Raw genomic sequence first — 27,813 nt, forward strand, 5'->3', positions numbered from 1 at the left:
ACAATGATGGGTGGTGCGTGAAGTCCAACCAATGTCAGTTTTTCACCAGATTAGGTGATAATCTTCTTTGGAGGAGCATTTGGCTTCGTTTGCTGCTGATCTTAAGCTGAGGATGCAACTAGAACTGCTCGAATATGTATAGCAGCTACTGGTGGTTCAGCTCTAGTTTGCATAAGGTGATCATCTGGAATAGCTTCAACTACAGCTGATTTGATCTTTGGGACCTTGGCTTTTTAACAATTTTCGGAGATGGAGTTTTCTCCGATTCAGTTTCGCTGAAAATCAATTTCATTTTGATTGTCTTTGTCTTCACCAAATCCTTTGTTCTGGCCTTCTTGACTGATTTGGGAGCTGCCAGCATCCCAATCTCCTTCTTGATCTTTATAAATTGATCAGGAGAGATGTCCAGCTTTGTCTTTTGTTGTTGAACATTCTTGGCATGAAAGACCTTGAATTTGGATGACTTCTCAGCTGAGTCATCTACCAAACCAGATTCCTTCAGCAGGTAGCTGAGAGGCACAACAAAATCATTGGACTGTTTTGAAGATGAACCATATTTTTCAGTATGTTGAAGATGATGGTCTACTAGTTTAGTCTCCTTCCATTCATTATTGCTGTCATAAAATGAAATTTCTCAAGGGTGAGGGCTACAAATGAGCCTATCATGGCAAGAACACCCTTGACAACTATGTCAGCCAACAACTGTATCTCTTGATTCAGTTCTTTCTTCGGATCAAATACCTTGATCTTCTTCCCATCAGCAGATAGCAGAGTCTGAATTTCCTCAATATCGGCAAGTTTTATCTCAGAGAAATGAGATAAACCATCAGAGGGTAGTTGGAAGAGAGTGCTGAAAGAGTCTTCATCCATGGTCAGCATCTGATTGTTGACAGTTGAGATTATTTTACCTTCATCAGAGATATTGTTGTTGGCATAGATTTCTTGAATCTCCTTTGGGTAAATCATCTGATTTGCCAGTCCAAGAAATTTCTTCAAACCAGCATCTTCAAGTTTCAGAAATACACTCCGTACTGCTTCAGCTTTCACCAATAAAATAGATTCAAAGTCGATAGACATAACATTGAGAATGAAATCTGGTGTTTGACTTGCCATTTGCTCGAGTTTTGAATTTCCACAAAGAAGAAAAGTCTAAAATTTTGAATGCTCTGAGTGAATAGAAGCTCTGAGAGAATGAAATGACGTAAAGAAAAACTGAATAAAGACGGCACAATTGCTTATGTTGGTGACTATTCATTTTTGGACACGTTTCAGTCCAAGATTAATTTGAATTAAAAAAAATGTGTACGTGAGATGTAACTGTTAATAAGTCGATTGGACTACGTGGGGCCACATTTTCAATCATTCTACAAGAAATTATAATTAATGAATTAATTTATACAGTCACAAAATTTATTGTGGACTTTTATCGATAATAAATTAACTTACGTGATAAGATCGGTTTGGTCAATATCTGAGTGATTAGTTGAAAACTGATTCGGTTCAGTTTAATACCAATTGATAATTGTCTTATCAGTTAAAAAATTTAAAAATCAACATTCTCCCTAAGTAAATGCATAAAATAAAATAGAGTAAGAGAATCGCATCCTCGGATAATTTTAATGTAGACGATTGACTGAAATCTCTTCACATTCTTGACTGAAGTCTCTTCATATTTTTCTGTTCATTTCTTCAGTCAGTTTGAGTGTCTCTATAAATAAGATCAAACTAATAGATGCAAAATAATTCAGCAAACAATATTAATCAAGAGCAGATGAACAAAGCTAGCAGTTCCAAGCAACCTAATTTTGCATAAAGTAAGAGGCTTGCCTTCGAGGCATCTTGGAAGAAAGAGATCGAAGACTTTGTCTTCGTGAAAACAATGTCCACCTGGACTAAGGTTTAGGAGCTGTAGTCTATCCAAAGAGACGAACTAGTTGCCACAAATGAACAAAAGGCAACTGAAGGTCTCTACTACTTGATGCTCATAAAGGAGCATTGAGTTTTGGGAAGAATTGTCTTCTCAGATGGTTTCAGGAGAACTTCCTTTGAGGAGATATCCAGTTGGATGTCCCTTTGGCAAGATGTTGTAGATAGATAACTGAACCGTGTAATAGCACCTTGATATTATCAATGAAATTCATATTTATTGTTCATTGTTGTTCATTATTTTATTGATTTATTATTCTGCATTCAAACTAGTAATAACTGAATAACAACAAAAATATATAATAATTGAAATAATATTAAGAAAAATTAATTAAGCCAAGAATATTGCGAAAGTAAGAAAAATTAGTCTCGAGAAATGGCTTGATGAAGATGTCAGTTGCTTGTTGTTCAGCTTATTTGTACTCCAGTCTAATTTCCTTCTTGAAGGCATGATCTCTGATGAAGTGATGTTTGACATCAATATATTTGGTCCTTGAATGGAGAACTGGATTGTATGTAATCGCAATGGTACTTTTATTATCACATAAGATTGGTGATTCTTCTGCAATGACTCCATAGTCTTTCAGTTGTTGTTGAATTCACAGCAGCTTCCAACAGCTAGATATTCTGCTTCAGTTGTGGAAGTTGATATGGAGGTTTGCTTCTTTCTGAACCAAGAAATCAGTCTGTCTCCTAGAAACTGACATGATCCACTGATACTTTTTCGATCAAGTTTACGTCATGCATAATCTGCATCTGAATAGCCAACTACATTGAAAAATGAGTCCTTAGCATATCATAAGCCCACGTTTTGTGTGTCTTTAAGATATTTCAATATTTTTTTGGCAACTGTATAATGCGATTGTTTAGGATCAACTTGAAATCTAGCACACATACAAACAATAAATAGAATATCAGGACGTCTAGCACTTATGTAAAGTAAAGAACTTTTTAAACATCTTTAAAATGTCATCTCAACTGATATTCCCCTTTCATATTTATCTAATTTAGTCGATGAACTCATTGGAGTATTTGCAGCTGAACATGTCTCCATACCAAATTTCTTAAGCAGTTTCATCGTATATTTTATTTGACTGATAAATGTACCAGTTTCCAATTGTTTCACTTGCAGACCAAAAAAGAACGTCAGTTCACTCATCATGCTCATCTAAAATTTATCCTGCGTTAACTTGGCAAACTTCTAGCATAATTTGAGGTTAGTTGACCCAAAAATAATATCATCAATATAAATTTGTACAAGCAAATATGATCTTTCTTTAAAAATTTGAACAGAGTTTTATCCATTGTTCCAACAGTAAAATCATGATCAATTAAAAATTTTGATAGAGTCTCATACCAAGCTCTGGGAGCTTGTTTAAGGCCATACAAAGCTTTGTTCAAGTGATAAACATGATCAGGAAAAGAGTGATTTACAAAACCTGGTGGTTGTTCAACGTACACTTCTTCCTGCAACTGACCATTCACGAATGCACTCTTGACATCCATCTGGTATTATTTCAAGTCTTTGAAAGAAGCATAGGCGGGGAATATTCTGATTGCTTCCAGTCGTGCAACTGGTTCATATGTCTCGTCATAATCAATTATTTCTTCTTGCCTATATCCTTATGCTACCAATCTCGCTTTGTTGTGCACAACTGAAGAATCTTTGTTTAGTTTGTTTCTGTAGACCTACTTTGTATCTATAATTTTTTTAGAAACTGGTCTTGGAACTAAAGTCCAGACATTGTTGCATAGCATTTATCCAGTTATGATCAGCTAGAGCTTCACCGGTTTTCTTCGGTTCAACTTGAGAAACAAATGCTGAATAAACGAAAAAATTAAACATTTGATTTCTAGTTCTTACATGATCAGATGGATTATTACATATCACCAATTCTTGTGGATGTGATTTGTTTCATCTATAGTTGAGATTAATCGGATCGAATTCAGCAATTGGTTCAGTTTGTAACTGAATGTCTCTTTCAGTTTCAGTTGTTGTGGTTTCAGTTAGCATTTGGATATCATTGTGTTGTCCCACTAAATGATTATCAGGAACAATTTCATTTTCAACCATTTGATCCACTACTTCTGGTTCTGGTGTTTGAAGGATATTTCGATTGATGTGAACTTTTTCTTCACTATCATCCTCCAAACTTATATCTGTAAAGCGATCAGTTAGCTCAGTTGGATCAGTTGTCTTATCAGTTAGTGCAGATTCATAAAATACGACATATATTGATTCTTCTACATTCAATATACATTTATTAAACCCTTTATAAGCTTTACTAGCTGATGAATAACCCATAAATATTCCTTCTGCAGATTTAACATCAAAATTTTTCAGATAATTTTTGTCATTATTATGAATAAAACATCTGCGGCCAAATATTCTGAAGTAGGACACCACACTTTTATTTCCATGCCAGATCTCATACTGTGTTTTCAATGATTTTTATTATTCATTGATATGTTCTGAGTATAACACGCAGTGTTTACTGCTTCTTGCCCAAAACCTTTGAGATATACCGGAATCAACAAACATCGTTCTAGCTGCTTCTTTAAGCGTACGATTTCTTCTTTCAACCATTTTCCTGAGGTGTTTTATCTGCTGAGAACTCATGCTTAATTCCAGTATTTTTCTAAAAATTGAGAAAGATTTGATTGACAAATTCAGTCCCTTGATCATACCTTATTCTGTCAATTCAAACTGATTTTTCATTTAATATTCTTTTGAAAAGCTTAATCAGTTATGCAGCAGTTTGGACTTTTGATTTGAGAAAAATAACCCAAGTAAATATTGAAAAGTCACCAACGATTACCAAGGTGTATTTCATTCCCCCTAAACTCATTGCTGGTATATGACCAAAAAGATCCATATGCAGCAGTTCGAAGCACCTAGAGGAAGATTTAATATCTTTGTTTTTAATGAAGATCTTACTTGTTTACCAAACTGATATGCTGAACAAATTTTATCTTTGAGTACTCAGATGAGCTATGTATTTCAAATTCAAGTGGTTCAACCTTTTATGCCACAACCAGTTTTTAAAAGAATTTGAAGCTACAAAACAAACTGGTGCATTAGGTTGATTAGTCCAACTCACCTTGTAGGTGTTACCACAACGATTACCCGTTATAATGATATCATCAGTTGAATTCTTAACTATGCACGTGTGTTTGTTGAACTGAACTTAAAATTCTTGTCGCATAACTGATTGATGTTAATCAAGTTATACTTAAAATTATCAACAAGTAAGACATCATTAATAATAATATTATAATGGATAAGCTTACACTTACCTACAGTTCTACCTTTATAGTTGTCTCCAAAACTGATGTTTGGACCAGAGTATTTGATCAGTTGGGATAGCAAGTTAGCATCCCCTGTCATGTGTCGCGAGCATCCACTGTCCAATTACCAAATTGATTCTTTTGTTGATGTACTTGTCACCTGAAATCACACACAATGAATAATTTTGGTACCCACATCTATTTGGGTCCTAAAGTGATTAGTCCTTTGGGAACCCAGATTTGGATCAGTCTGACTGACTTTCCAATTTCTGTTTTCCAAATTATTTTCCCCACTTGTGTGTGTTTGGTGTGTTGTGTGCAGAGGAAACAATATGATTTTCAACCTTTTTCAACTGATTGTTCATCTGATATCTCTTCTGAACCGACTTACAGTTGTAATAAGTGTAATAGACATCCTTAGAGTACTGATTTTTATAGCTGAACCGTTTAGGTGAACAGCTTTGCGAATCAGTTGAACTCTTGGGGCTATATCCAGCTCCATACCGTTTAGCTTTGTTCTTGTTTTCCATCGGTTGGACAGTAGGTTTACTTGGTTATGAGAATTCATTTACTTGATTTCCCAAAGTTAATATACTCACTTCCCTTTGTGCTCATTCAACTTTGGCATTGTATGACTTGCAGATTTATCATTGTTATTAAAGCCTGATAGGATCGGTTTAAAGGTAGAAATATTTTAAGAAGGGGGGGGTTGAATAAACACAGACGATTTTATAAGTATTGTTCTTTAGCAAATTTTATTGGTGATCTCTTTTAATGCAAATATTTTGGATGAACAATTGATTTATGAACAAAAATTGAAAGTTTATTTTGTATTTAAGAATTTTTTATTTTTCCGTAAATTTTAAATAGTTTGAAAGTACGGTACGTTACAAGTCCATTAAGTGGTTGAATGGGTTTGGTTCAGTAGCTGTTGAAGGGGGGGTGATCGGACCTACTCTTTGGTATAGATCTAGGGTTCGACCCAGTGAATAGTCGCTAGGGGCTATGCATGGGTCGGGTCCTTGCTGTTGGCTGGCTTATGGTGGTCCAGTAGAGTCCTAAAACGGACTTCTTGGAGTCGGGTATGATCCGGTTGAGGGCTGACCAATCTAGGGTTTGGGCCCAGAGGATAGCATTGGAGCCGAGGGCAGACGAGTTAGTGTAGCAGGCTTTCAGCTGGGTTCTTTGGTCTGGATCGAGGGTAGGAAGGTCATGGAAGATTTAGTCGAGTCATGGTTCGAATTTGGGAAAGTTTCGTTAAGGTATAAATCAATTCGAGTTAAAATCGAGAATTCGGTTTAAGTTTTTAAGTCGAATTTTAAAAATGGGTTTAAGGCTCAAGTTGAAGCTTGGGAAATACTTTAGAGTCAATTCTAAGCTTATATGATAATTTGGGTTAAACTCGAGTCAAAGTTTTTTTAAAAAAATATTCAATGGGAAAGGTTAGGATTCAGGGGTAAAATGATCATTTTACATATGAGGAGGGCTAGAAGTCCTGACGGCGTCCTGAGCAATTATTGCATGATAAAATGATTATTTTCAATGTATATTGAATTTTAATGTTATATGATAAATATACGACGCATGCTCGGTAAAAAAGAAGAAAATATTTTGAGGGATGTGAATTGACTGTGACATAGATGATACGTGGGAATACCGTGAGGTAGAGTGCTTCTGAGAGAGCCTGTTTATGGGAGAAGGCCCCAGATGGAGCCCAATATCGGATTTTCATATTAAGCCACGACCCAGTGATGAAAGTTACTGACGCCCCGCCGTCGGATACCATGGTTTGTAGATTGATCAATCGAGCAGATGATATAAGCTGATAGCTAGTCACATTTAATGATCAAACTTCACCCAAATGATATTCTTATGCTGTATGATGAGGAATATGCTTCATGATGAGGATTTCTATATCTTATGATAATTTTATATGCTCATGATTTTTAGGTGAAATGTATTTGAGTAAAAGTATTTTTATTGACGCTTGTGCATGTATACATATTACTCGTTATTATGGTTGAGATGTGCTGAGCCACTAAGCTCATTAGATTTTAATGGTTGCAGGTAATGAAAATGAGGACGATGGTGGCTTTGTCGCTTGAGGTGGACTGGGCTGCATAGTGCATCCTGAAGACCTTTCATTTTCCGCATTTATGATAAAACTGTATTTTAAGATATTTGATTCATGAGGTTTTGAGAGGAAACAATATATTTTAAATGTTTGCATATTTTATTTTTATCTTTGAATCCATGGGTTTTGAAATAGTTTAGCGATTTTATTGCTCTCGAAACATTTGAGTAATTGAAGGGTTCTTATAGCGATTGCATGTTTACTTTAGTGATGGTATTATTAGTTGCAAATGATTGATTTGGGTGTATGTAAGTTTCGAATTTTAGGGTTTTCGTTTAAAAATAATAATTTTTTTTAGTATATTTTAAAGTATTTAGTAGTGAGGGACGTTTCAGCTCGTATCAGAGCCTAGTTCTGGAAAGGGATGCATTTATTGCAATTACCAGGAAGCCCGAGAAGTCAAGCCTCAAGTCTGTGAGTTTTATTGATTTATTTTATATGCTGAACTTTGATGCTTTTATGATGTCTAATGTTAGAAGTGTCTTTAAACTTGGTGCATGTTGGCTACGTGGTTTGGTCGGAGTGTACAGAAATGCCTCCCAGATGAGTTGTTTCCATGAATAATGAGGAAGAGAGATGAGAGGAGATACATTGACCACCTCCGGATGCTATACCAGGGTGCTCGAGAGGATGGCTTGTCTATTGGAGCAGTATGCTGGGAATGCTGCTCGAGCACGACCTGACGATATTTATATGAAATTTCAGAGATTTGATCCAAAGGATTTTTCTCGCAGCACTGATCCAGTCATTGCTGAGGGATGGATCATATCTTTGGAAGTGATTTTTAGATATATGAACCTGGCAGATGCTGATGGGATTTGTTCTGCCATTTTCTTACTGAAGGATGATGCTGATTTATGGTGGGAGAGAGCTGAGAGAGGGGTGAATCTGAATACCTTGACTTGGGAGGGTTTTAAGAGAATCTTCTATGAGAAATACTTTTATATAGATGTCAGGTCAAGGTTAAGAAGGAAGTTTACGAGTCTCCGACAGGAAGACTTCACTATTGCTGTGTTTGTCAGGAAATTTGATAGGGGGTGTAATTTCGTACCCCTAATTGCAAATGATGATGCTGAGAAGTTGAGACATTTCATGGATGGTCTCAGGCCTACTATACGTCGAGATGTTCTTTTAGCTAACACGGCAGGGTATAATGATCCTGTTACTGGAGCCTTTAAAGCAGAGCAGTCGTTGAAGGACATTGAGTGGGAAATGTCAAGGAAGAAGCCACTACAACAACAACAAATAATCAGGAATCCTTTCTTCTTTTTTTATCAACAAAATCTAAAAAGCCTCATCCAGGACAATTGAGAGCACCAGGGCAATAGAAGTTCCAAGGGCAGATGCAGCAACCTCAGAAAATAGCCGCCCCAAAGACGGGCGAGAAACCATTATGCAAGGAATGTAACCGCCATAATTTTGGCAAATGCATGTGGGGCATCTTCAAGTGCTTCAAGTGTGGAGGAGATGGGCATAAGGCTGAGGACTGCCCAAAGTCGGGACAACCTTTGACGGGACGAGCATATGTGATGCATGACGAGAAGGCAGATTCAGAAACGACTTTAATTACTGGTAATCTAGTTGCTTAACATTTTTTCATTGTCTTAATTGCGTGAAATATTAAGTTGGTCATTAGAGTTGCTTTGGGAATAAAGAACTTAGACGAACCTAGGTTACATGCTCTTCATTATATGGATTTAAGGGATTCCATTGAATTTTAAGAGAAGTTGGGCATAATTGTAAACTTTAAAATGTAAAGGATTGGATCGAATTAAGTTACAAAACTTAAGTGCATAGTATACGATTTGTAAGAGTTGATAATGCAAGATTTAAGAATTTTGAGGCTTATAATGCATAATCGAGAATACTATGGGCTTATTTGCAGAATTTCGAAGCTTTCAGGCCTAATTTGATACATTCGTGAAAAGCAAGGGCCGAATTGCAAATCTTCGAAAATTCATGTTTTGTGCATTTTCGAGATGTTTTTTGGATCAAGGCAATTTTTGAGAATTATGGGTTATTAATGATAGAATTTCATGATTTTATTAGGCTTGAATGGTTTTGATGATATATTTGTCGCAAGAAGGATATTTATTTCAGTTGTAGCTACCTATGCATTGGTAGATTCAGGAGCTACACACTCATTCATATCCGAGACGTTTGTCAAGCGACTAAACATTATACCAGCAGACTCGGAGTTGAGCTTCAGAGATTCTATCCTTTCTAGTGATCACATGGTTACTATGGAAACAATGAGGAATCTGGAGCTTCGGTTGCAGAAGAATGGTTGTGGGTAATGAAAATGAGGATGATGGTGGCTTTGACGCTTGAGGTGGACTGGGCTGGGCAGTGCATTCTGAGGACCGTTCATTTTTCGCATTTATGATAAAATTGTATTTTAAGATGTTTGATTCATGAGGTCTTGAGAGGAAACGATATATTTTAAATGTTTGCATATTTTATTTGTCTTCTAATCCACGGGTTTTGAATAGTTTAGAGATTTTATTGTTCTCGAAACATTGGAGTAATTGAAGGATTCGTAAGGCGATTGCATGTTTACTTTTAGTGATAGTATTATTAGTTGCAAGTGATTGATTTAGTTGTATGTAAGTTTCGAATTTTAGGGTTTTTTTTATTTAAAAAATTCTAGTATATTTTAAAGTATATTAGTAGCAAGAGATGTTTCAAATTCCCTTTGACTACTTGGTCGATTGCACCATTTTTTTCAAGATAGTGAACAAAATCGATGATCAGTTCATCTGAATTCCTTTGACGATGGCTGTCATCACTTGAAGCTTCTCAAAAGTTAGGGCTGCGAAGGAACCAGCTTTGGCAAAGATGCCCTTGGCAGCAATATAAGCCATCAGCTAGAACTCTGGCTTTAGTTAATACTTGGCCTCAGATACGTTTATCATCTTCCCGCTGGCTGAGAGCAAGGTCTACATTTCTTCAATATCAGCAGCGGCCATTTCGGAGAAACTTGATTGGCCTTCAGCTGGAAGATTGAATAAATTCCGGAAGAACTCTTCATCAACAATCATAGAGTCATTGTTGACCTTCATTTGAATCTTTCCATCATCAGTGACGGTGTTGAATTCGTAGATGGATAGAAGCTCTGAAGAGTAAATTTCTTGAGTTTCTAGCCCCAGAAATTGGCGAAGACCAGACGAAGAACTTCTGAAAAACACGACACGAAATGAATAATTCATGCTCGAACAATATTTTCAAAAACGGAATTAATTCATATACCAAATGTAGTTTTAAAAATAAGATCACTAACTTGATTGTTCCTGAATAAGAAACGCGAAGACGATAGGCTCGAAAATTACGAGAGCTTTGCTTGAATTCAAACAACGTTTGAACATAATTTCGGCTTGAAAATCTTGAAAATGGAAGCAAAGTTTCGTTCCTCCCTTGGCAACTGGTACTCGAAAATTTGGAGTGGTTTAGGTGTGACATTTGTCCAGCTTAAGACCTCTATTTATAGGCTTTTCAAGTGTAGGAGCTGAATGATCATCAATTCCTGATAATTTATTCCTTTAAATGTCATTATTTCATACTTACTAGTGCTGTTACAAGTCTACCATTTCAAATGAATGAGTCTCTTGAAATTCTTGAGCTTGCTACAAGCTAACTTAGGATGCATATCATTGAGTCCACTGGATTGACATGATGTCTGAAACATTTCAAATTCTTTGGCCCTTTGATCTTGTTAATGCGAATGCTTTAGTTGCTGGATTGGTGGTTCTCACAATAAAAATATGATATGAATGATAAAATTGTAAATCCAGAAGAGTGGGAATACAATCAAAAGAGAGAAGTTTTCACTATGTATATCATAATCATACTCAAAATCAAGCACACATTCGAAGCCAAACACACAAAATTCTCCCATCTATATTTATTGCATTCCACAAAATCCCCCAACAACAAAAATATTTTTTCCTGTTCCAAATCCAATTTGTTGTTCAATTCCAGCAATTATCAAATGCAGCAGACACAATAGCCTGCGAGAATTCTGGGAAACTGATCCGCCCGTCTCCGTCCGTATCCGCCTCCCGGATCATCCCCGTCAGCTCCTCCGCGGTCAACGCGTGGCCGAGCTTGGCCATCGAGTGGGCCAGCTCCGCCGCGGTGATATACCCATTTCCGTCTCTGTCAAACATCTTGAACAGATGCTTCAATTGATCCTCTGTGTAAGGAGATTTCGCCGGCAGGAGCTCCGGCGCCACCAGGGCCACGAACTCCGAGAACTCCACCAACCCGTTGTTGTTCCTGTCCGCCTTCTGAATCAAAGAATCCAGCTGATCCGTGCTCGGCTTCAATCCGAGAGATCGAAGGAGCGACCCGAGCTCCAGCTCCGTTAAGCTCCCGTCGTTGTTTCTGTCGAATGATCGGAAAATCTCGCGGAGCTGAGCCAGTTGCTCGTCGTCTAACTTGCCCCCCGCCGCCACTTTACCGCTCATAATGCTCTCTCTTTGAATTTCAACGCAAATCTGGGACGGAATTCTTCTCTCCTTTATCGAGGAAAAACAAGTGTGTGATCCACAAAATCTCTGAATATCCTTAGCCTACTTTTCGTGATTTTCGCTGGGTTTTGAATGGGGAAAATGGAATATGAAGTAAAGCTAATCAATTGGATCTCATTGAGCAATTCTTTCGCTCAAAGAGAAGAGAAGAAATGGAATGCCATAATTGTCTGTATGTTGACAACAGGTAGTTGGTGTATGTTACTTATTAATTTCTCATCATATAAATTAAGAGTTGAGTGTTTGCCGAAAGCGTGTAAGATATAAGAGTTGTTTTTTTTTTTTTTTTTAAAGAGTATGTTTCCAACGAGTCAATTTGTGATTTGAGTTTTTATGAATTTTAATGTAAAATTATTTTTATTTTAATAATATTTTACGATTTTATCTAATTATTACATTATATTTTATCTGTATACCAATGCAAGATGCATAAATAAATTTCTTGAATATACAACAGGTACCATGAGATCTACCTCGCAAAGTAAACTCATGAAGCTCATTAGGAACATTCTAAACAGAGTATGCGAACTCTGGTGGAATCCAGCACTCTTAGTCGAATCAGTCACCTAAAATAAGGATAAATGTCGCTTGAGATTGAAACTATCATATGTGATGTAAACGTAATGTTTCATTGGCAAATGCATGAATATGTTCAATCATACAGATGAGTGATCATATGATGATGTACTGAACAACCCTCCATCGGACTGTCTAAGTGTTTCTCACTTATCGAGTGAAATAGTCCGTGGTTATAGTTGTACACCATTAGTCCTTTGGCCCGAGACAATGTAGGGGCTATACGTACTAGCATGCACTTTGATCTATTTACCGACTCCATTGAGCGTCATCAAGCGTGTTGGAAACTTAATTTCGAAGTTTGACAAATTGAGCTTGAAAATATTGAACAACTGATCAAGAAAACTGAAAGTAACTGAACTGAAAGTTTAGTAAACTGATAGTTGCTCGAACTGAAGATTAGTGCGCATATAGTCAAAGGCAACTGAACTATCTAGTCAACTTGATGATCAGTCAGAACTGATCAGCTATACTACAATCAGTTGAGAGCAATTAGTTAATCCTATCTGCTTTGTCAAACTGATAAATCAGCTTAACACGTCATCAATTAAGGAACGTACCTATCAACCGACAACTGTACAAGAGTAGACTGCAACATGTAGTGGGAATGCCGCATTTCATAAAAACTACAGTGTACGATTGTCAGAAGAATGTTGATGTGGATATACAACGGATATAAAGATTCAAATGCACTCATTTTTATCGTTGGAATTAAAGCCTATAAATAACCGAGAAGATCAACTGAAGAAGAGTGATTTTAGTAATCGTGTAGATCGTGAAATCGAGTAATCAAGTTACGAAATTATTCAAGCAGAACTCTATTCACACTTTCGATTCAAAATCTCTCAAAGCTCACGTTTAGTATACACATTTATAGCTTTCAGGCTATACATTGAGTTTAAAAGCACAAACACTTATTGTAGTATTATTCGATCTTGTAGAGATCAGTTATGCTAAGAAAGTTACATATCAGTTGAGTACTGATAAAATGTATTGGAACTAAGATTTTCAGTTTTGGAAGTGTTAATTCCAAAATTAACTGAGTTTGTACAAATATTTGTATAGATCAAAGTCTTTTAGTAAATATCTCATCTTCGAGATAGAAGGAGTGACGTAGAAGTGTTTGAAATCTCCGAACATCCACAAATCTCGAGTCCTTTAATTTCAGTTTTATTCTATTTGTCATTCGGTTTATTTCCGCACTTTTATCAAGTTAACTGATTGACATTGACAAAAAGATTCTCGAATTCAGTTTATCACTAAATCATGATTCATAAATCGAAGAAGTTGTGAAAATTGTCAAGTTTTTATTCAAACCCCCTTCTAAACACTTTTTCACTCCCAACCGATCCTAACAAGTGGTATCAGAGCAGTTGAATCTTGTTCCTGAATATTCCTATCTACAAAACTGATTACCATGTCCTCTTTCAACAAAATTCCAATGTTTTCCAGAGAAGAATTTGACAATTGGAAGATTAGAATGCTGGCTCATCTAGCTGCACAAGATGATGATATGTGGTACGTAATCACTGACGGAGCCAGGAAAATACTAAAAGCAAACACTGTTGTTGCTATAACTGATGGTGCAACACACTGCATTGAAAAGCCCAGAGAAGAATGGATAGCAGAAGGCAAAAGAAAAGCCAATTTGGACAATGTGACTAAAGATATTTTGTACAAAACGCTGGATAAAATTACTTTCAGCATTATAAAGATTTGCAAGACTGAAAAAGAAATCTGGGAGAAGTTAATTCAGCTCTGTGAAGGCAATGAACAAATCAAAGAAAACAAACTCTCAGTTGCTGTTAAGAAGTTCGATAATATTAAAATGAAGACTGGAGAATCTATACAAGTCTAAAGTTTTTGAAAGGTTCAAATAATTCAGAGCAGAAGTAGAGGAACAATTAAAAAAAAAAATTAAAACACTTCGATCATATCGAGGTAGAGACTACTTGAGTACTGGTTTTCAAGACTAGCTTAAAGAGAATGAGATTCTCTTACATTGGACTTCACCTGCGACACCTCAGTTGAATGGTTTGTCAGAACGTCGTAATCAGACATTGATGGACTCGATCTATGATGAGATTCACTGAATTTTCATCATCTCTTTGGGGGTCATTCCTCAAGCAGTTAATCCAGTCCCGGTACCATTTCACAATCAAAGAAATATAGGTCTCATCAGTGATCCAAACATATACTGAGAAAGTTCCACATCATCCGGGAGATTGTGGGAAGAGGAGACATATCGATAGAGAGAGTATTTTCTGCAGACAACGTTGCTGGTCCACTGATGAAGCCCCTGCAAAGACCATTGTTTGATAACCATCATGAAGCAGTGTGTCTAAGATCTATGGGTAGTTAGTTATAGTGCAAATGGGAGATTGTTAGAGTATGTGTTTAGCGAGACAACTTGTGGCTTGGGCTTTTATTGACTCTGATGTAAAATGATCTTCATTCTAATAATATTTTATGATTTTATCCAATTATGTCATTTTGTTTTATCTGTATACTCATGCAAGTTGTATAGATAAATTTTTTAAATATACAATAGGTACCATGAGGTCTTGTTGGAATCAGAATTTCGGGGTTGACAAATTGAGCGTTTGAAGATTATAAAACAGATCAACTCAACTGAATGTAACGTAACTGAAATGATTTGAACTGAAATTTACCAACTGATAATTAACGCGCTAAAAAATCTAAGGCAACTGAACTGATTAAAGCTAACTGAAGCTTTATAGCGAATTGAACTATCAGTTAAGACTGATCAGTTACACAGTCAGTTCATCGAATCAGCTATAGATCAACTAATAAATCATCTTGACGCGTCATCAGTTAATTAACGTAGCCAACAACCAACAATTTTTACAAGAGCAGACCGCATATCAGAATGCCACAGTGTATAATTGTCAGAAGAATGATGACATGTCTACTCAAGACAAATCAACGGATATATGACATTTAAATTCATTCAATATTACTGTTGGGAGCAAAGCCTATAAATATCCGAGAAGATCAGCTAAGAATATAAATAGAGCAATAGTGAAGAGCAACAATTATCGAGTTAGCAAGAACAAGAACAAGCAAATCGTTCTTAGTTACAAAAAGCTCACGCTTTATCAGATATATTCATAGCTTTCAGGCTATATTTCGAGCATGAGCACAAGCACTCATTATTAATATATTCGATCTTTCCAGCGACTTCAAAGGAAAAGCCAAAATCTTGCTACAACTGTGGCAAGACAGGACACCTAATTGCTGACTGTCCTAAACCAAAGAAGGACAGTCGACATTTAACTGAAAAATGAAAATTGTAAGTTGAGTTCAGAAGACGAGACAAGAATGATAAAAGATCATTCAAGAAGAAACATGAGGTCCTGCTAGCTGAAGAAAGCAAATCCAAATGGACAGAGATTGATAGTGAAGAGTCAGAGTTTGAGAGCTTGAGCAGCTCCAGCGATGAAGATGAAGTAAAATGCTTGATGGCCGTTGATGTAGAAGCGGAATCAACCAGTGAACATGTATTTGATTTCAATTCAACTGATTTTACACTAGAAACTCATTTCTACACTGCATGACATGGTCAATGAGTATCACAAGCTTTCTCTTTCATTTGAGAAAGCCAAAGCTAAGCAAACTGATCCCCAAGCCAACAAAACTGAAACTGATGAGTCAGTTGAATTGTTGAGTTTAACAAGAGAGATTGCGAAGCACAAAACTGAAATGATTGAGAACAAATATTTGATTCAGCAGTTGAAAAATGATATTTCAAAACAAAGTAGTCTAATTCAAGCATGGAACAAGTCATCAGTCATGCTGACTGAAATGTAAGGTTTAAAAAATCAGTCACTGAAAAAATTGGTTTAGGCTTTGTTGGAAACTTAATTTCGGTGGTTTGACAAACTAAGAGATTAAATCTATTGAACTAACTGATCACGAACTGACAATTGTTTAACTGAAGATTATTGCACAAGTTATTTAAGGCATCTGAGACCAGCCAAACTGAATCTACTTAGTCAACTGACTGATTAGTTGGAAACTGATCAGTTGAGATATTCCGTTGTAAGGTTACCAACATTGCTCATTAAGCTGAACACATCATCAGTTGAAAAGTACATTCAACCGACAATAGTACAATGCAGACTGCAACTAGTAGTGGAACGCCGTATTTCACAATTTGCAGTGTACGAATGTCAGAAGTATATTGACGTGGAAATCAACAGATATAAAGATTCAAATATTATTTAATGTTACCGTTGAAGAGAAGACTATAATATGCGAGAAGAACAGTTGAGAAAATAACTCTTATCAACATGATTCATCTATTTTCTCAAGCTTGCTGTTACTCTACTGAATTCATTACTTTCATTTGAGATTCAGAAAGCTCACACTTACCAGATTTAATCGTTGCATATGAGGCTATCTTTCGAGCATTTTAGCACATTGTTATTACTGTGAAACTTGATCCTAGAAATCAGTTGTGCTAAGTTTTTTAATCGAGAAAATTGAGTTGTAATCTAGAGTTTCAGTTTTGGCATTGCTAAGTCCAAACTGAAGTGGGTCTGTACAAATCTTGTATTGATCAAAGTCTTTTAGTGAAAATCCTATCTTCGTGATAGAAGATGTGACGTAGAAGTAATTGAAATCTCCGAACATCCAGAAACAAACTTTGTGCATCTTTTACAAGCTTTTCAGTTACTATATTCTATCTTTTTCAGTCAGTTATATTCCGCACTTAACTGTTAACTGACTGTGATCGATTGACAAGATTCCAAGTATCAGTTTGTCACAGAATTGACAGTCCTTTCGAAAAGAATACTTGTTTAAACATTTTAAACTAAACGTGAAATCAGAGTAGTTGAAACATGGCATGAAAACTTAAAATATGGGCGGTCCTCGGGTTTAGCCTTCCGCTCAGTCCGAGCCGCCTCACTGGTCCCCACCCCTCGCCTCCTCAAATTCGTCCTCACCTGCATCGATCAAGTCAGGGGTGGGGACCAGTGAGCCGGCTCGAACTAAGCGGGAGGCTAAACCCGAGGACCGCCCATGTTTTAAGTTTTTATGCCAAGTTTCAACTACTCTGATTTCACGTTTTGTTTACAATATTTAAACAAGTATTGTTCTTTAGCAAATTTTACTGGTGATCTCTTTTAGTGCAAATATTTTTGGATGAACAATTGATTTATGAATAAAAATTGAAAGTTTATTTTGTATTTAAGAAAATTTTTATTTTTCCGCAAATTTTAAATAGTTTAAAAGTACGGTACGTTACAGGACTCCTCAAGATCACCTAAATCATCTCCATAACATTATCTTACCGGCAGTAGTCCCCAAGCAATCGAAATAAGCCAAGAACATGCAAGAAAACCATGATTCATGCAAAAAAATCAGTAAAATCAAGTATAATTCGAGATCTCTAAGTTTTCTGGCATAAAAATATTATACACACATAATATAATTTGAACGGTGCAAAAAGATAGGTTTAAGACATGCATTTGCGATTTAAATACCCTGAACTCGATACTTGGTGCGAGGGAATGATAGAGACGATCGGGAGACAACTTTCCTACACTTTCTTCCACAAAAATACTTCGAAAATCCCTCTTAGGTCTGGTGGAAGAGCATGGTTGCTGCAGCTAGTCAAAACCCTAAGTTTGGTCTAACTTTTTTTAAAATAAAATGGGTTCGATAATAGGCTTTTTGGCTAATTACTTAGTGGGTTAAAAATTTCACTAATACTAATTAATTAGATTCAATTAGGCCTAATTGATTATGCTATTTTACGAATTTGGAAAGGGCACAATATTTTATGGTTAAAAAGAAAAGAAAAATATTTTGAAGGATGTGAATTGACTGTGACAAAAAAGATATGATATATGATTATAGGGAATATCGTGAGGGAGAAGGCCCCAGAAGGAGCCCGTTTGCGGGAGAATTCCTTCAGAGAGAGTCCAACGATCGTATTTCCATTTTACGTCAATGCCTAGTGTCCGTTCCCATGTGCAATGCTGTGCTAAGACTGATAAATCGACCATATTATACAGATAGTCATTTTCAATGATCAAACTTCACCTAATATGATATAAAATGATGGAAAGTTTTACGATAAAATGATTTATGAGTTATTTATGCTTATAAACTTACGCTAACTATTTTATATAAAAGTACGATTTTTAATGCATGTGTTTGTATATATATTATTTTTTACTCATACTTAGAACATGCTGAGTCATTAGACATACTATTTTGAATGTTGCATGTGAGGATGAGATTGAGGAAGTCGCTGACGCTTGAATGGATCGAATCTGGCAGTACAGTCCCGAGGGACATTATTTTCCACATTGGTTTGATAGTCAAAGCTTTAAAGAATTTGTTAAAAGTATTTAGATATTTTTATGCTTTATTTTGAATTTAGTTTTGATCATGTTATTGACTGATATATGATTTTTGTTAATTGAAAATTTAGGGATTTTATGCATTTTAAATTTGTAGATATTAAATTATTTTGGATTATGGAAATGTTAAGTTAGTTTAATTATAAAATTCGAATTTGGTGTTTGATTTTAAAAAAAAAAAATTAGTAGATTTTTAAAGTTTAAAAGTAGCAGACGTTTCATGTAAGTATTCCTCACTGGATTTTCCCTCATCTTCCATCCCACTTGTATTTCATCATCTTCCAGTGCATAACAGTGCTCCCGACCAAGAACATCCTATGTGTGGTTGAACCGGTCTGATCGTCCAGTTTAACATTTATTTTAAGGTCGATTGTTTGATCACTACTCTGGTAAAGAAAACATTCTAATTACTATATCAGTGATTCATCCACTGCCTTACGTCATTTCTGATCACATCCACAAGCCCAAATTTCCCATTTTTCGCTTCAAACGGATTGAAGCCACCAGTTTTGAACTGGCTATATTGTGTATTACCACCAGCAGGCCTCCTCGTCACGGCGATGGTGGCGAAAGGTCTATGTGAAGGATTTCTTGCAGCTGTAAACAATTGTCTGGCCGAATCTTGATTCCCCGATCTTGCACCAAATTTTTGGAAGCTTCCTCGATTGTTCAGCTGAGATGTGCTGCTCGACTGCTTTTTGGTGTTGGTGTTGGTGTTGGTGTTGCTGCCAGGGGAAGGATTTCCTCGGATCTGAGCAGATGGCTTCATTCTGTCAAGCCACCGAAGGATCCAGTTCCCAAGATTCCTACCAATTTCAATATCCCTTTCTTGAATATTACGATGCACTTTGAGTGCCACATCAAATATAGCTCGAGTTCGTCTGAAATTTGTAGCAATTTTCCGTGTTAGATGCAAATTTAATCGACTATAAACCATGACAACTGTGTTTAGAATATCGGATAAGTATTTTAATTCTTAGACAGAAATTTATTTTTCTTTCGAATTTAAAGTAAGATGATAGGATATGACTTCTATAAATCAGCATGTAACTTTTCATTTCAGACTAATTGAATAACTTTCCTAATGTTTCTTGTTTTTGTAATTGACATGATATCAGAGACAGAAACAACCCATGACTAAATACGGCATGCCGACTCTTTCTTCCTCCGATGCCTCATCCTCATTGTTGGCGCTTAAAATTGATCGGGTAAAATTACCTTAAATGGTCTCAGTCCGTCGTGATGTTATCATGTGGCAAGGGCAAAGATGAACTCTTGAAGCGCCCAGATTCTTCTTATTCAAAATTCTAGGCGTGGAATGCAGAAATAATATGGTCATGTCTTGGTTAATTAGTTTCAGGAGCATTGAAATCGACGAAATTTCTTAATCTATAATTTGACAAAAGAAAAAATCTGGGATGCAACGAGGGATACCTACTCTTCCCAAGAAAATATGTCCAAAACTCTTACGCTAACTATTTTACTACCCTCACTCATTCTTGGCAGCAATTGGAAATGTTGGAAGTTTTTTAATGGAAGTGCCTGGAAGATGACAAATGTTTAGAAAAGGATCTTTTAATTCCTTTCGCACCTCAATAATAATCTTGATGATGCGAGAGGTCGCATTTTGGGCCAAAAGCCCTTTCAAAATCTTTGGGCTGTCTTCTCTGAGGTCCAACAAGAAGAGAGCCGTCACAAATTGATGTTGGGCCCATCTCCTTCAATCGCTTCTGCGATGGTTCTGCCCTTGCATCTCATGCCAGCTTTCTCTCAGTTAATTGATCACGCTGCTACAAATAGCGTGACCAATTCTCTGCTAACAACAAATTCCAGTGGAAAATTAACACAAGGACGAATTTGGTGTGAAAAGTGCAAGAAACCTAATCATAATTTAGAAACTTTTTGGAGAATCCAAGGCAAACTGGAAGATTGGAAGCTTTTGCGACATAGATTTCTTTCTCTGATCCCCCATCTTTAACTGTGGCTCAAACGGAGATTCTTCAAAAGTTACTCAATCAGTTTCATAACCCACCAAATCCATCTCTTATTGGCATAGGAACTATAACCCAAAAAGGTGAATTTTCTAGTGCTTTTTCTTCCCAGCAAGATCTGCCCACTTCATGGATCATTGATTCCGGCACATCGGACCATGTGAAAAAAAATATTTCACTTTTTCACTTATGTGTTCCTTTTCAAAACATGCACACAATCCGAATAGCGAATGGATCTTGCTCCAAAGTGTTTGGTTTTGGTTTAGTGTAGCTGTCTCACAATATTTGTTTAACATCAGTCTTGTTTGTTCCTAAAATGCAACTTACTCTCTGTAAGTAAATTCACTGCCGATACGAGGGCACAACTAAATTCTTGGTGACTCGTGTGTTTTTTCAAGATTTGGTATTAGAGAGGACAATTGACAGTCCTGAACTTTGTGCAGGCATGTATATCTTCAAGATGAAAAATCCTCCGAGAAACATTGAACCCATCCAGTTCTCGGCTTCATAATTAATTTTATTTTATGCTAATAAAGTTGGCAACATTTTGTTTTGGCATTATCGTTTACGTCCATCCCAATTTTTTGAGCATGGAAAAATTGATTCATTTCTCATTCAGTAATAAAAATTTCAGGTTTTTGCATTGTGATATTTGTCAATTCCCTAAACAAACAAGAAATACATTAGCCTTACAAACCATATAAAATTCTCTCATTCACAGTAACACTTGAGGTCCTTGGCATGTCAAAAATATCACTGGATATATTTCTAATATAATTAAGGATAAGACTGAGACATCCCTAATCTTTAAATAGTTTAACCTAATGATTCAAACCCAATTTTCCACCAAGCTTCAGTTTCCCCGAAATGATCGAACCAGCAATTATTTCAACTTTGTCCTAGGTGATTACCTCATCTCCCAATGGAATAATTCATTAGAGCACCTGCGTTGAGACCCCCACACAACAATTGAGACCCCTCAACAAAATGATGTCTTTGAAAGAACACTCGAAGTGACTCATTATCTCTTATTCATAAATAATGTCCCACGTCATTTTTAGGGCAATGCTATCCTCACTGCAACTTATCTTATCAATCGAATGTCCTCTCATGCCCTTAACTAAAAAAAAAACCGATCCAAGTTCTCCTCGAATTTTACCCAAAAACACACCTTCTCCATGACATCGCACTTAAGATCTCTGGACGTTCCGTCTTTGTTCACATCGATTCCCATTTTCTGGGCTATTCTCCAAACCAAAAGGGCTACAAGTGTTAATCCCCAACAATGACAAAATACTACACTTCAATGTATGTAACTTTGTTGAAATTGACCTGTTTTATCTCAACTACTCGATTCAGGGGAAGAATATAAGTAATGAATCTCAACATTGGGAGCTCATAACTCCATCCATACCATCTCTCGATCCATCACCCGATGCTCCTCCACAAGTCCAACTTTGATACTGGACCAACCTTTCCTGATAGGATGCCCCATATCTACTCCTAAAATATTTTCTTGGAATGGAAGTAGCTAGATCGTCACTTGGAATCTCAATCTTCCAAAGGAAATATGTTTTAGACCTCTTGAAAGAGACTGGTATGTATGCTTGGGTGTAAACCAGTTGATAAACCTATTGTTCATGAAACCAAACATCAAGGTAGGAATTAAGAAGGATAGTTTGCTAGTTAATAAAGGAAGATTTCAAATATTGGTGGACAATCTAATATATCTATCTCATACACGTCCTGATATTGGATTTGTCGCGAGTGTTATCAGTCAAATTATGAATAATCCACCTAAGGAACACATGGAAGTTGTGTATCGAATATTGAAATACCTTAAAAAGGCCCAGGTGAAGGGGTTCAAAGACTACTCGGTGAACTACAACTGAAAGGCTATCGGTCGGTGGAATTAATGTGTGACAACCAAGCAGCAATCAATATCATCAAATATCCGGTTCATCATGATCGAACCAAGCACTTTGAGGTAGACCGACATTTCATAAGCGAGAAGATTGAAGGGAAGATTGAACACCTCAGCTACATTCCTACTCGATTGCAATTGACAGACATCTTAACAAAGGCACTTTTTCGACCTAATTTTGAAGCATTGATTTCCAAGCTGGGCATGATAAACAGATACAGCCCAGCCTGCGGAAGAGAGTTGAATATTAGATAAGTATATTAATTCTTAAATATGGATTTATCTTTCTTTTGAATTTAAAAGAAGACTGTATTTAGATTAAATGGTAGAAAGGACCTCTATAAATCTGCATGTAACTTTCATTTCAGATTAATTGAATGAGAATAATATTTCTTCCTAATGTTTCTTATCTTAGTAAACGACATTGTGCAAAGAAACTACGGATGCTATGTTTGAGAGATACTTAGTATTATTAAATGGCAAAATTAACTTATAACCAAAATGCATGCTTTAGAAATCATTAGGCAAAGTGGGGACATGGGAAAGTACAAGTTCTAAAGAAGATAAGTTTTACTCATGTCCCGTACAAGTTCAAAAGAAGATAAGCATTACTAAATCTACGTGACGTGTTCACCAAAATTGTTAGTTATAACTTATTTTACTTCAATGGTTAAGACACAATACCAGGATTCAAAACATCACCATATAACATTATGATAAGCCAAAATCAATTGATTAACCAAAGCACCCGACTGATGAGCATTTCGCAACAACACCACTGCTAGCAAGAGTTCTGCCCTCACCAAACCCAATGAAAGAAAGTTGGGGATCCATATTTACAAGAAGACTGCCTTCACTGCTTTTTTATAATATGTCGGACAGAAAAGTCAGCCCTCAAACACAGAAATGGCAATTTGAGCCATAACTATATGGCACAATGTGAAGTTGACAAGATATTATGGCATATAACTGCTCAGCGTATTTATGTCATAATCCTCAACAAAATTCAAACCAGATAGACTTCTTAGTGTAAGTCAGTAAAATAAAAGTGGTAACTCATTCCAACTAATAAAAATTTAACTCAGGCTGTGTCGCCACCACCATGATCATGGTTCTGTAATCTGTTATTTTATTATTAGCTAAAATGTGCGATTTCCAAAGAAAAACTAACAATCTGGTTTTTTATATCTATGCACTAAAACTCCATAAATATAAAAAAAATATGGAAAAAATAGAAGTTGAATCACAACCAAACTCGTTCTCCGAACTTGTTTGTTGTCTCATTCTATTCTAAATCAATCAAACAAACAAATAATCAGCTTTTTGTTCGATTTATCAATAAATCAGTATTATCATACTTTATTTGGTACTAACGAGGGACATGAGAATTAAGATGGGTATTGACATTGACTTAACCTGTTGGTAGATGCAGATGGCAAATGGCAGATGCTGCAGAAGAAAAATAGAGGTACCCAAATACAATGCTGCAATTCGTAGTTTAAATTCAAGCATATTACTAATACAAGTACTGTTCACTTGTTTGGCTAGAAGTCTACCATGTGTAGCCAATATACCATAATCATACAATTAAATGGCAATTGGCATTTGGCAAGGGCCTTTCCCTCAATTTTTAAAGTACTGTCAAAGAATGATTGCGGACATTTTAACATTGGTAAATTGCTGTAGGAACTTCATTCATTAAACTAGATCGACATAAAGGACTAAGGCTGAACTAAACTAACGGAATTCAATGGAATTCAATTTCTGCACTTTTACCAACCATAAAAGAAAAACCTAAAGTTGTGTTAGGAACTCTTTTAAAAAAATTTGAAATTGATTTTTTTCTAATTTCCATTTTCCTAAATTTTTGTTTTATTTTTTAAAAATTATTGATAATAGTAACACATGTTCGTATCCACCATGAAATCCTTCAATCCAAAATAAAGCATTAATTTCCCTCAGCACTAAACTAAATTCTCCACTCTTTTTTAGTCATCATTTCCTTTTGACTTACAATTGTAATACAAATCTGTATTTTCCACAACAAACAGCCCAGTTTCTGCCCGGATAATCAATCATCCTGAAAAGGTCAGATTTATAGCTCATCCTCCACCACAGCAATACCTTAGCCGCGTGACAAACAACTAATATCTTTTCACTTCATTTACATATACTCATTCACCATGTTCAAACAAACTCCAGAAATTTGGTCCACTTTCATGCACAATACAAATAAGAGTGGAACCAGGATTCAAGTTGAAAAGGGGCTGATTCATATTTTTCCACAAAATTCTAGACACGATTTCAGAAAACACAAAGATTCCAGCAAACAAAAACAAATTGAATCAAAATCCAAAAGCGCGGTAGCATGAAAAACAATCATTACAATAGAATAATCGATTCAGAAGCTGAAGGCGATATATTGAAACCAAACAATTAAAGCTAGACAACGATTATCTGTACCTTTGAACGAGTTGACGGGTCTTGGGATATCTAGGGCTAATGAGCCTCCTCTGAAGCTTGAGAGCCAATTTGTAGGTTCTTTTCAGACCCAAAAAATACGCTGTACCCAATGTGATTTCCCATAACACCATGTTTACTGGCGTCTCGGATCGAAGATTTCATCAACAATGTTTTTCTCGATTGTGGTTACAGAAGAACAAGAGAATAAACTTTTTTTCTTTTTTTCTTTATATGGAGAGGAATTTTCGATTTCCCTTTGCTCAAGCCATCTTCACACGACGGTTAAATCGAAAATGGACGACGGATTCGGCCCAGGCCAAGTCTAGTAACAGTTTTTACGATTGAATTGGTCCGAACCGATAAATATCAGTCAAGAATTGGTCCGAGCGGTTCACCTTTTTTATATATTTTTTGATTATTTTCTAATATTCTTTCAAAAAATTATTTCTTATATTAAAAAATTTATTTTTGTTTGTGTGTATATTTATGTATATGATTATTTAGATTTTGAATTTTGAAAAAAAATATTATTTTAATAGTATTAGAAATATTTTGGAGTGAATCTCATGTGAGACCGTCTCACGGATCTTAATCTGTGAGACGGGTCAACCCTACCCATATTCACAATAAAATGTAATACTCTTAGCATAAAAAGTAATACTTATTCATGGATGATCCAAATTAGAGATCCGTCTCACAAATACGATCCGTGAGACCATCTCACACAAGTTTTTATCAATATTTAGAGTTTTTTTTGTCTAATAAAAAAAACATAATTATATTTGATTATATATATTTTGTTCAGATTTTAAATTTTGAAAAATATTGCTTTATTATTATTTATATGTATATTGAATATATTTTGAATTTAGAATATATTATTTATTATATTATATTGTTCTTTTATATGATATAAAGGTTTTTCAGTTTGACCGGTTGAATCGTTTTTTTTTTAAAGATAAATCGGTCGATCATATGTCTTGATATGAAAACATTGGTCAAATCCTATTAAAAAATTATTACATTTATATCAATTCATCTATTATTTGACTTGAAATAAATAAAAAAAATTATTATTAAATATACTTTTATGATAAGCTTCAATAATACTAGTCACCGAGACACACGTGCTGCATGTGTCATGAATATATGAAGTTAATATATTAATCATTCATTATATTACAACATCTCACAAAAACATTTTGTACTTGAATCATGGAAGGCAATGAATTCCAAAACGTAAATAATTTTCTGTCAAACTCAATTTGTTACCTTACATGATATAGGTTTTGAACATAAAAAATCATTGTTGCTTTTATATGCATCAAAGATTTAAATATGCCACAATAGTCAAGATGCAAATATGCAAGATAAAAGTTCAGATGTTGAGATCGGAACTTTGCTAGATCTTGAAACATTTGAATTTAAAATTTACCAACCAAAAAATGTAAATTTTCCTGTAAAAATTATAATAAATGTCTAAGAAGCTCAAATATAATGATTTAGTGAATCTGTTGAGAATATGTGAGATATTATATCATAAGACATCGAAACTCGTAATAAACACATTATCATCTGCAAGATCACAACGAACAAACGAATTTGATATGATCACCAACATAAAGCTACATAATAAATCATATACCATAAACTTATTGTTAGTTATACATGATGTAATTTTAAAAAATGTATAATAAAGAGAGTTGACTTGCTTATACTTTATCGTTCTCTATTAGGTAGAAATACGTCTTTGAAAAACACGTTTATTGTGAATACACCGGATCGACGCTCTAAATTCTCATCTTACCAAAATTTTGTGAGACTCATCTTGAAAGTGCCACATATAGCTAACTGTGGCTGAACACATGGTTATACAAAAATATGTCAATATTTGGGATTGTTTGACTTTTTGCTTTGTTTATTGTGAAAGCAAAACTAAGCCATATGAGAAATTTTCGACGTGTCAACTCAAATGGTAATCCAGAATTATCTTCATTTTTCAAGGGCATTCTATGTATAAAGAATCTAGTACCCTTGTGAGGACCTATCATGATCTCAGCATCTATAAAATTTCTAACAAGACTACGACATATTAATCTTGTTCCATTGCATAGATCAAGTTCGGGCACAACATTTCTCAAAAAAATGATAGGACTTCCTACTTTTAATATGATTTTATGTGGTGGCAAACCACATGGACTAAGAGAATTCAAAAATTCTTCTTGAAAAATGTTTTGATTGTCGTCTTCTACACTATTACAAGAGGTATACTCTTTTTCTTCTCTGGGAAACTTGAGAATGAGCATTTGATTAATATTGTCGATATCAAAATTTTTTGTTGTGATTATGGCTCTATCAACCATATAGTTTCCATTATTAACATGATTTATCATATTAGGAAAAACAGAATCAACATCTGAATTGATTATTCACTTTTTTATGGTATGATAATTTGTTGGAACTTCTCAGTTCGCAATCTTAATTTTGATGTTAACAAAACTTATTATCTTATTTCTAACAATTTATCTTGGTGCGCAGACAGCTAAAACTGAACTAATCAGTTTACGAAGTCATAACTGAAGCTATC

General features: G+C 35.4%; 2 protein-coding genes across 2 annotated transcripts; both read right to left on the reverse strand.

The window, feature by feature from the left end:
• Positions 1-11,144: 11,144 nt before the first annotated feature.
• On the reverse strand, positions 11,145-12,093 carry LOC140811849 (probable calcium-binding protein CML18). The gene has a single exon (XM_073169955.1). The coding sequence runs from the start codon at positions 11,812-11,814 to the stop codon at positions 11,317-11,319; it is 498 nt and encodes a 165-aa protein (XP_073026056.1). The 5' UTR covers positions 11,815-12,093; the 3' UTR covers positions 11,145-11,316.
• Positions 12,094-19,038: 6,945 nt separating this feature from the next.
• On the reverse strand, positions 19,039-25,516 carry LOC140811848 (uncharacterized). Its single transcript, XM_073169954.1, has 2 exons — positions 25,227-25,516; positions 19,039-19,729 (listed from the first exon to the last, which is right to left on the reverse strand). The coding sequence occupies exons 1-2, from the start codon at positions 25,355-25,357 to the stop codon at positions 19,264-19,266; spliced, it is 597 nt and encodes a 198-aa protein (XP_073026055.1). The 5' UTR covers positions 25,358-25,516; the 3' UTR covers positions 19,039-19,263.
• Positions 25,517-27,813: the final 2,297 nt, after the last annotated feature.

This window comes from Primulina eburnea, chromosome 14 (genome assembly GCF_022965805.1).
Source record: "Primulina eburnea isolate SZY01 chromosome 14, ASM2296580v1, whole genome shotgun sequence".
In the NCBI taxonomy this organism is placed as follows: Eukaryota; Viridiplantae; Streptophyta; class Magnoliopsida; order Lamiales; family Gesneriaceae; genus Primulina; species Primulina eburnea.

Coding starts and splice junctions, on each gene's coding strand:
- LOC140811848 (XM_073169954.1), bottom strand. CDS start 25,357: ATGGTGTTATGGGAAATCACATTGGGTACAGCGTATTTTTTGGGTCTG. Junction 19,730..25,226: donor ACCCGTCAACTCGTTCAAAG/GTACAGATAATC, acceptor TACAAATTTCAG/ACGAACTCGAGCTATATTTG.
- LOC140811849 (XM_073169955.1), bottom strand. CDS start 11,814: ATGAGCGGTAAAGTGGCGGCGGGGGGCAAGTTAGACGACGAGCAACTG.